The following is a 10,560-nucleotide window of genomic DNA, read 5'->3' as shown; positions in this document are numbered from 1 at the left end:
CTCACACGTGCACTCACTCACATCCTGCGATCTCAGGGACGCAGGGCTGGATTAGTGACCTGTGATTCCTTGTCATCACCTCACGTGCTAACACAATCTTATAGACCCGTGGGTGGTGGACCATAAGCGTGCCCAGGGGACCTCCAGGGGTCCTTGAGGGATTAACAGGTTAGCCTGCGATTCCTTTGCGGATATGAGGGTTTTTGAGGTTGACTGCACAGATTTACCTTCACGATTCCATCTTCTAACGCTTTTAGGCTACATATATGTGATGGTTATTGGAAGCACACCGACATAAATGTTTTTTTTGTCATGTAAAACGCAATGTCTGTCATCAGTGGCAGATCGGCTATCTAGTGGACAGGAGTGGGTTTGGAATTTCTGAAGGCAAATAATCACATTAGATGCAGGGACTTTGTTTAAAGGGCTCATGAAGCTGACGCACTGTGCGTCTGTGTCAGCGGTGGTGGTCCCCGTATCAACTCTTTATATACTCTGATGGTGAACAACCACGCTTCTACGTCACCGTGACTGCGATGACGCAGAGGGTGGAGAAAAATGGTTCAGAGAAGCATGGGCTAAGTCTGTTTTATGTTTTTTAAATGTTTTAGGATCTAGAGCTGCTGCATCGACCTTCCTGTAAAATATTTATTACAAATTTGTTTTTGAGTGCGAGCGATTTCCCTTTTTTTTCATTACATAAAGTTCAAATACATCATGAAGCCTATACCCTATTCCACTGGGAACTAAATTAAATGTCAGCGTTAAAGAGCCTTTAAATTACAAATACACTCTTTTTTTCCAAACGTCAGTTTTTTTTCAGAGTGAGCTGTTCCAAAAACCAGCAGAATTAGACATTAAACATGTCAAGTATGTTTATTTATGATCTATCTATAAAACTGGATGGCTCAATTCGTCCCTCTCAGTAATTCTGTCGAGGCTGTACAGACCCACCGCATCATCCTCAGCCCACCCTCTGGTGAAGCATCCTCTTTCTGTGTGTAGTCTGCTCTGCACAGGCCTCGCTGCTCTGCGCGCAACAGCAACGCCGCGCCGCGGCCCCGATCAGGAAGTGAATTTGAAGAAAATAAGCGACTGTGGAGGTAGAATGACATAGAGGGGGAGAGGTGGGAGAGAAGCAAGCGGAGAAAGAAGAGACCAACGGCGGGAGGAATCGACCCTGTTTCTGGACCTGTATTGAGCTGCTCCCCTCTTGGATAAAAGGGCATAACACACCGCAAAAAAAATGCTCATAAAGGAATTGTAAGTAACTGTGTGTGCATGTGTGAGTGTGTGTCTGTGAGAGAGAGAGCGCGCGGAGGATGTGCGCGCGTTTATCCGTCAGGTTTCGCAGCGCTGACATTGTGGCCGGTCGCCTGAGAGTGGAATTACAAGAGTGCGGCCAAGGAAGATGTCGACATCCCGTATCTGCTCTTCTCCGTGACCGTCATCATGTTCATGCATGCGACACTCCATCACCCTTGAGCATTCACTGGGTAAACGGAGAGACAATGACGCGGCGGCTGTAGATGCATCAGCAGCCGGCGCATGCATGGCTGTGCCCTTCACATTTTGCATCACGTGCATCAAGTGAAGTCGGGAGGCTCTCCCTGTAGCGGACGGACAGGCTAATCGTCCTTTGCTCTGGTGCTAAAATGACGGATGCGCTACATGTGAGTGGTGGAGCTGAGGGAGAAATGGCTGGTGTAAGCCGCGCCGTGCCAGCGTCCATCCCTGTAAGCTGCTGTGGTTATGTTATTGGTGCGCGGTGAAGGTGAAACCACTGATGGAGCAGTCCGGCATTTACCTCTAGAGGGATGGAGAGGACGAGGTGTAGAGGGACCCCGGGTGGAGTAACGGGTGGGAGTGGGCAAGTGGCAGCAAATGGCGAGGTTTTGACGCACCAGTCATTTCTGAGAATTTTGACAGCTGGGCCGAGGGGACGGGTTGGCACACGAAGTGCGAGCAAACGGAAAGATTTTTTTTTTCACAGGTTAGCCTACTTCAACATATTGATGTTGCAGGCCTCAGTGTTCGGGATCACTGAGGCCTGCACTCAGAATCAGCTGGTGGTTAGTATAAGGGTAAGGCCAATGGATTGCAGATGCTTTGGGATGATATTGGCCTTGAGATGAGAAATCAGATGTTGTGGACTTCAGACAGTATATGGTGGTTCCTTCATTTCCATGCTCATAACTGGTGTCAGCCTGTACACCAGACTTTTAAGGAGCGAGTGACCCCCTATAATTTCAGATGATTTTGCAGCATTTTTTATACGAAATATCTAAATATTCATAAGATATATGCGTTTTAATTGTTTATTTCCATTCTAGGGCAAGGTCAGAGCTGCACTGTACTGTACATTGGCACACATGTTCAGCTATTGGCAGCTTGAGCCTAAAAATAACACTCTGATCTTGAAAAATCTATATTGGTCAGAGTCTGGCTTCAATGATTGTCTTGATGTCTCACCAAATGTATGCAATCAATTAATGGCTCAGTATCGAATAAAAAATAAAGCTCAGGATGAGAATGATGGCATGACTAAAGATCCGACGTGATTAGGGAGAGTCTGGGTCTCAGCAGTCTGCCTGGAAATTAATTAAATCGGTCACGATTAAATGCTAGATGCACTTCTACACGCTGTCAACACACGGGCACACAAAGAGGCTTGTACATGAACACACACACACACACACAAATTCCACCATGGGGGTCAAGAGACAGTGAATTGAATCATGTACTGCTGTAGTACAGACACTTTTTTTTACTCTGTACTGTAAATCCCTCCTAGTACAAATTTTCTCCAATTCCATGAGCTTTGGCAGGTGCACAGTGTTGTCAGAGCCACTGACCTTTAGACCAAAGAGAGAGAGAGAGAGAGAGAGAGAGAGAGAGAGAGAGAGAGAGAGAGAGAGAGAGAGAGAGAGAGCATTAAGGTGACTTTAGTCCTTGTTTCACTTCAGCCTAAATTCTAAGTATTTCAATTTAGCTCTTTTTAACATTTACCTCATATTAAGCCATGGAAAATACTTATTTTTGGAGATCTGTATTTAGATCTATGCTGTAAGTTAAATCCTATTTTAATATTGTCATTTGACTTTTCAGACTGTCTCCGCCTTCCTTGCAGCATCTGGATTCCCATCCAATGTCTGGCTGGGACTCAGACCCAGATTACGTTCAGTAGCAGCGAGTGGGATGCAGGATTATCTGAATTTGGGCATCATCACACAAAACAGTCCACAAAGCTGCATACTGTACATGTGCATTTGTGGTACAAAACGTGTCAGAGGAAGGTATAGTGCAGTGTGTTTAAGCTGCTGCGTTCATCAATATCAAAACCAAAGACGTTCCCAAACATGTTTGAGTTCGCTGACATCATCAGTAACTTGTAACCAGCAATCTTTCCCAATAAAGATTTGTCAAACATTGCACCACACTGTAAAACACATGAATTATTATTTTCTATTGTATTCCTCACTGCTCTTGATTTATACCAAGCTGCAAAAAGAGGTTCATTACATTACATTAGATTACATATTTGACAACATGACACATAGGAGTGACAAGCAAATCAACACATTAACACATGAACATACTTTTATTTTAGATCAGCTGCCGAAAAAGAGACACCCTGATCATCAGGTCATAATATGCCTTATTTATATATATATATATATATACATATATATATATTCTTAGTAAAATACTAACGGCTACTAAATTGTGCTGTCGTGCGTCATGTTTACGTCGTGCAACATGTGATATACATGTGCATACTCCTGGTTGTATGTTCTACCGTAGTTTCACTGGGCCTGCTGCCACACAGTCAAACTGTGCATGAAGACATTTGTCCTTGGCTCCGACTGAAAGAATGCCAGCATGGATGTCATCATTTGCTGGTAGTGTGCAACCTCTGTGGCCATTTGTTAACCAGCTCGATTTCCCAACACTCTTTTATAAACATGGTGGCGAAGCAGAAACATTTTTGACACAAAACAAAACATGGAACACAAACGGAACGGGATGAATAATCGTGTGCTTTATATCATGTATTGGATTTTTCGTAAAAGTTTTTGGATTGGCATTTCTTCGAATGGAAATGTTTTTGGCCACCGTATCTTAATCGTAGGTGAAGTACAGAGCCACTGTCGGATGTCGGTCATAAATGTCATAACAAATGATAGAACGTAATGATGATGGTTTCAGCAGTAATATCCTCAGATAACACCAAAAAACACAAGGAATAAGAGCAAACAATCTCATCAATATCCTCATATAAAGTGCAACCATCTGATAGAAACTGTTCTAAACCTTGTTAGAAGAACCTCTCAGCCTGAAAACCAGCTCCGTTTTTTCATTTGATCTCGCTGTTTTTCTTGCTTCACTGGAGCGTATTCTTATTTCCTCCTGAGAACAGTGAAGAACATATCTTTTATCCTGTCCTGATGACTCAGTGTCAAAGTGAAATACGTGAATCTTATATATATTCTTTCCGTTCAGTGTGGAACCCACGCTAGATTTCATTTTACGATAGTTAATAAAAGATGTGCCGAGCCGCAGAACACAAACGTGGCCTTGTCATGTATTGAGCCGAAACATTAAAGGGAGTCTACTCATTACTCTGTGAGAGGTAAAACTCCGGCAAGAACACGTTTACTGTTGGTACAGCTCATATAGTTCCTCATTACGAATGTGGGGGCTTAACTCCAGCTCCGCTGAAGCGTCCTCTGAGACAGCTTCACGGAAAAGACGCATGTTTGTCAGATAATTGCTGTCCAGATCTCTATTGAGCGGAACGCTTCAAGATGTCGGTTCATGTTGTCAGCATGTCACTCACAAGAGTTCTCCAGACTAACCCGGTTCACAAGTGTCATTACCAAATGAAAGCATGATTAATGGCATATTATAATGCCAATAAGGACTTCAGGAGCACAGATTTTGTTTTTTCTCACACACGTCAATCAATCACTATACTGTGCAGCTGTACAGTGAAACCAAAGGTTGATTGATTTTGATGTCTTGTGTTGTTTGAGTAACCTCCCTTCTTTTTCCTTCTCTACCAGTCGAGTGATTCTTCCTATCTCTGTAGAGGAGGTAAGTTTAATTTCGGTATATTTATGTGTGTGTGTGTGTGTGTGTGTGTGTGTGTGTGTGTGTGTGTGTGTGTGTGTGTGTGTTAGCTAAACTGGCTCAGGGCTTAGCTTTTGTTATCTGATTCTTTAGTTCGCTGTATTCGCAAGAGTGAAGCACAACGGCCTGGCCATCACTAAAACTGCTCTTTTTTGAGTGGCCTTTGGACTTTAACGTGTTTATATTCATGCTCCAACACACACATAAGACCATAAGGCCTGCATACAGTTGAGTAGCGTCTCTTGAACCACGTGTGCCCCTCTCTGTCCCTCCAGAGCTTCATCTTCTCTGTCTTCTTCTCTACATCCCAACTCTCTGAAGCAGCAGTCTTCAGTCATTTGTCACGTTGTCATGGATGACAACAGATTATTCCCTTTTACAAAGGTTTTGTTTCGGGGTGTACCTGTAGAATGAGGCTGTTCCAGCTGTTGAAATACCTGGAGAATCTGTTAACTTCCTCCCAGGAGCAGATTTTAACCAAAAGCCTTTAATTTTGCGTAAGAAGGAAATTCTGGTAGAACTGAACATGCACTCACCCCACAAGGCAAGGTTGAATTGTATTTGTCCAACACCGTTACCCAGGAGGCTTTGCTGTTCCTGCATCCCATTTATCTAGCCGACAGTTGCTGCGTCTGCAACTGACTTGAGGGAACAGTCTCTCTGTTGCTCTACACTTGTGTCTAAATCCAGAGACCATCAGGATCAGAAATATTATTATTCAGCAATCCAAAACATCAATGTTAGGTTTTGTATGTAGAGGTTATATGGAGGATTAGAGGTGATTAAGAAATGAAAGGAGCCATTGTCCTGTGTTTAAACACTCGCACGCACACTCGGGACCAGGAAGATGGGGAATGGGAGGAAGAAAGGAGTGAAAGAAGGAAAAAGTGTACAGTTTGTAGCCAGTTTGAGGGAACAAGCTGGGTGCAACAAAAAAAGGTTGATTTGTAACGAAGGCAAACAAGAATGTGTGGGAGAGATTATGAGGATCCAGGGACAAGGTAAAGATCAGGAAAAGGATCAGAAGAAAAAGTAATCCACCACTTAAGACTGAAATAGAAAATTGATGTATGTTACTGTGAAAGCTCAGTCATCGACAGGATAATACATGTTGAGGGAAACAGCTTGTTTCTCCCTTTAAACGCACTTTATTCCTCGTTCTGACCTGTTTTTTCTCTCTGTTTTCAGTACCAGGTTGGCCAGCTGTACTCTGTAGCCGAGGCCAGTAAGAATGAGACGGGTGGAGGAGAAGGAGTGGAGGTGCTAAAAAATGAGCCCTACGAGAAAGATGGAGAGAAGGGACAGTACACACACAAAATTTACCATTTGCAGAGGTAAGCAGTTGTCCGACAGGTTTAAAAGTTCACTCAGGAAGACTGCTTCATTCATCCCTCCCTCGAGGCCGCATCCCTTGGCTCCTATCCATTTGTACATTTCTCCACTTCAGTCTGTTATCCCACCACTTAAAAGTCGTCTCCCTCTTTCACTAGTTTAGCTTGTTAGATGTTTCCACCTGCTGCTAAGCTAAGCTAACCACCTTTCAATCACACTGTGCATCAAAATCGAATTTTGATTTTATGAACTTTGCTTGGACCTCTGTAACCTAATCTCTCCTGATTGGTCTGACTCACTCCTCTGTCTTGCAGTAAAGTGCCGTCATTCGTCAGAATGTTGGCTCCAGCTTCAGCTCTCAACATCCATGAGAAAGCCTGGAACGCATACCCATACTGTCGCACAGGTAGCACGCGCACACACACACACACACACACACACACACAATGAGTTAAAAATAACTAGCGCATACAGAAGTGCGAAATCAGATCCACAATATAATGAAAAGAATACATTTCACAGTCACAGAAATGTTTGGCTCTGCTTGAAATCTAAACAGACACTCCATCGATCTACATGAAGAATCGAGGTCCCAGGAGGAAGTCGCATCTTCCAAACTACCTTTTAATCTACTCAGCAGGGTCTTATAGTGGTCTCCTCTCCCAAAACTTTTAGATCTGGAGAGTTTTCAAATGCCTAAAAATAATCAAGGAGGCTTCAACCACACCCACCATAATAACTGAAAACCCACATTTTGATGTAATGCAAAATGCACATGAACTTGAATGTACTTTTATGTGTGAACTCAGTTGACTCAAATGACTTAGAGCTCACATAGGTGCTGATCTGTCAAAGGGATTGTCGTTGTCTCTCTCTGTCTCTGTGTCTCGCTCACCTTGAAGTTGAATTATTAACTGCATGTCCAGTGAGAAGAGCCATGCATTCACGCGAGCATTTCAGGCTGAGATCACACACACACACACACACAAACACACACACAAACACACACAGTCTAGCAGCTGCCAGACAGCCATCTTTCATACAAAGACACAAGACAGTCAAAGACACAACCTGAACCTACGCACAAGATACTCACTGACAAATATTGCTGAACAGTTCCCGTCCTCTTCCTCTGCACATTGTCCAACACTGTAAATGCTATTACATGTCTCAACTGCTTTATTTTCTTTCTTTCTCTGTTTGCTCCTCCGCTTTCTTTCATCTGGCTCTGCAGTTATCACTGTAAGTATTCTCTTTCCTTTTCCACTTACAGATTGCAATGTGTGTTGGCATAAAGGAAGCTTTGATGCCAACAGAGGCAACAAATTAAACTGAAAGTTGAGAAAGAAATTTGATGTATTTCAGCGAGATGGCAGCAGCAGGGAGACTCAGACACCATTACTCTGGTGTGTTTGTGTCGCTGTGTGTATGAGAGCAGGAGACAGGCCTGTGTCAATTGTATTTCATTGTTTTTCACTTGCATGCTTTTTATTCTGTAGATGTACTGCTCCCTCGCCACTCAGGATTATTTCTCTTTTCTCTGCAGAACGAGTATATGAAAGATAACTTCCTGATCAAGATTGAAACATGGCACAAACCTGACACGGGACACCTCGAAAATGTAATTCGTAAAGACTGTATTGAGCTGAGGAGGTGCATGCATGTATTTATGCAGCGTGAAGATTTTTGTAATGCTGTTTTGGGGATTAAAACAATGCACCTGGCAAAGAAGTGCTTATTTTACACCACGAATGCATATTTTTACTTATTTTTACATGTCATATGGGCTTAGAACGTCATTTTCACCCTGTCTCTGTTGTGTGTGGGCTGCCTGCAGAGATCTGGGCCTGAATCAAGCTGTGCTGTGCTCTGTGCTGCTGTTTCAGGTACACGGTTTGGATGCAGAAACCTGGAAGAAAGTGGATGTCGTCTATATTGATATCGCGGACAGAAGCCAAGTGGATTCGAAGGTGAAAACGTTTAACTTAAGAGCCACGTTGAGACGATTACACCGACTAGATCTCGTAGTTGTTGTGTCACCTCATCCATGTTGTTTATTCTGGTTTTTCCTCCCGTTCTCCAGGACTACAAGCCAGAGGAGGACCCTTGCAGGTACAAGTCAGTGAAGACGGGACGAGGCCCTCTAGGACCAGACTGGAAGGTACAGTGTGTTGTTGTTGATTTCTCAGTTGGTTGAGACACATTTGAAACCACTGCAGTTGGCCTGGTGTGTCAGGGCCTTAACACAACTACCTGCTACCAATTTGTGGATATTTCAACATTTTTATTGACTCAATTTAAATTTGACAGTTTAGGCCGTCAGTATTTCCAAAGCCCCGGCTCTCACTCTGACTGTAAAACTAAATAGAATTAAAAAGAATAAACAATGTTCAGCCTATATATTTTATCGCACAGCCATCTTTGTTATCAATTTCAAAAATCCCTGTCGATATATTTGTGCACTTGCAGAAGGAACTTCCTAAGAAGACAGACTGCCCACACATGTGTGCCTACAAACTGGTCACTGTCAAATTCAAGTGGTGGGGCCTGCAAAATAAAGTGGAGAGCTTCATTCAAAAGGTGCGTTTACAGTGTGGACTGTGGTGCATACCGGTTTGTCACTTAGTGATCATTATGACATCCAGGTAGCCACAGGTCAACAACGTCTGCTACAGAGGAGGGGTTGTTGACAAACTGTTTAACATGATCTTGCAGGAAAGTCCTCGGTTGTGTGTGTGTTAGTGTCTCATATCCTGTATATGTATACAGTACATACAGTGTCTCACAACTTGTTAGCTTTAGGTTGGAGTGGAAAAGTACCAGCCACTATGATGCCGTACACACAGTATGGGCTGCACCAGCCTCTAGTGGATAAACTGGGTAAACCAGGATGGAATTAAACAATTTGATTTTAACATTTGGAGGGAAATATTCTGCTTACTTTCTCTTCATTCTCACGTGTTGTTTCACAGCAAGAGAAGCGTTTGTTCACTAATTTCCACCGTCAGCTGTTCTGCTGGATTGACAAGTGGATTGACTTGAACATGGAAGACATTCGTCGCATGGAGGAGGACACACGCAAGGAGCTCGATGAGGTGAGAAAAAAAAGTTTTCACAAGTGAGTCGATATATTAGTTCAACAACAATTAGTAATTCAAGCATAGTCTTAGAGCGACAACATTTCTGTGTATGATGTGTGTGTTGTGTGTGTCAGATGAGAGTGAAGGACCCAGTGAAAGGGATGGTGGCTCTAGAGGACTGAGGTTGTGTTGGACAGTGAATGCTGCTGCTAATGAGGTTAGAGGAACATAACTGTTTCGTTTCAAGGTAGCTCTAACATGTATTTGACTGTCTGTCTGTACACACACATACCTTATATATATATATATATATATTATACTTTTTTCACTGATCAATTATTTATTTGTAGTGGAAAGGGTTTCTTGTGCTCTTACCTCTTTCTTTCTCTCTTTCAGACCAGACTACCCAGACACCAGCGGATTCACATCCTACATTTATTCCTACTGACACAACATCTGACCGGCTGGTCCAACTTGCCCCCCCCCCCCTTCCCCCCCGGTACAATCTGGTTTTCAGGGACCTGGACCCAGTAAACTCCCAGTTTTCAGATGATCTCCTCCACCACATCCCACCTCCCTTCAGTCCCATCCATCATTTGTTTTTCCATCCAGTGTCCCCATCTTATTCAGTGCTCTGAGGCCTCCAGTAGCAACACTTTAGATCTCGTCAGTCAGTCCTCTCTTTCTCTCTCTCAGTCTCTAAACTGTTCAACATCTCTGCAATTTAGGATTTATTTCTACTTACGATGCCCCAATGGTGTATATATACAGTACACCGTATATCGGGGAGCTGAATAATTGTATTGAAATATATATATATAGATATATAAATATAAATATATATGAACAGGGTTTTTTTTAAATATTTTGTCTGTAAGTTTGTCTGTGGGTGTTTCTTTTTTTTCAGAGCAAGCTCTATCTGCTTAGTGTTGAGTTTTGATCCTGTGATTATTTTATTTTATTTTTTGAATTGTCATAATACCTCTTACTCTCCATTTGTGTCATGCGATATGCA

The 10,560-nt window shown here is 42.9% G+C and overlaps 1 protein-coding gene across 1 annotated transcript; it reads left to right on the top strand.

Moving 5' to 3' along the window:
• Window positions 1–1,246: 1,246 nt before the first annotated feature.
• On the top strand, window positions 1,247–10,096 carry pitpnab (phosphatidylinositol transfer protein, alpha b; the record flags this gene model as incomplete). The annotated part of the gene is made up of 11 exons (XM_079283148.1): window positions 1,247–1,263; window positions 5,067–5,097; window positions 6,322–6,467; window positions 6,780–6,871; window positions 7,989–8,086; window positions 8,352–8,435; window positions 8,549–8,626; window positions 8,935–9,045; window positions 9,438–9,560; window positions 9,680–9,762; window positions 9,942–10,096. The coding sequence occupies 10 exons, from the start codon at window positions 1,247–1,249 to the stop codon at window positions 9,725–9,727; spliced, it is 828 nt and encodes a 275-aa protein (XP_079139274.1). The 3' UTR covers window positions 9,728–9,762; window positions 9,942–10,096.
• Between the last annotated feature and the right edge of the window lie 464 nt (window positions 10,097–10,560).

Source organism: Melanostigma gelatinosum, assembly GCF_949748355.1.
Source record: "Melanostigma gelatinosum genome assembly, chromosome: 14".
Classification (NCBI taxonomy): domain Eukaryota; kingdom Metazoa; phylum Chordata; class Actinopteri; order Perciformes; family Zoarcidae; genus Melanostigma; species Melanostigma gelatinosum.
Note: the sequence above shows the minus strand (reverse complement) of the source record. Positions and strands in the feature narration are given on the sequence as shown.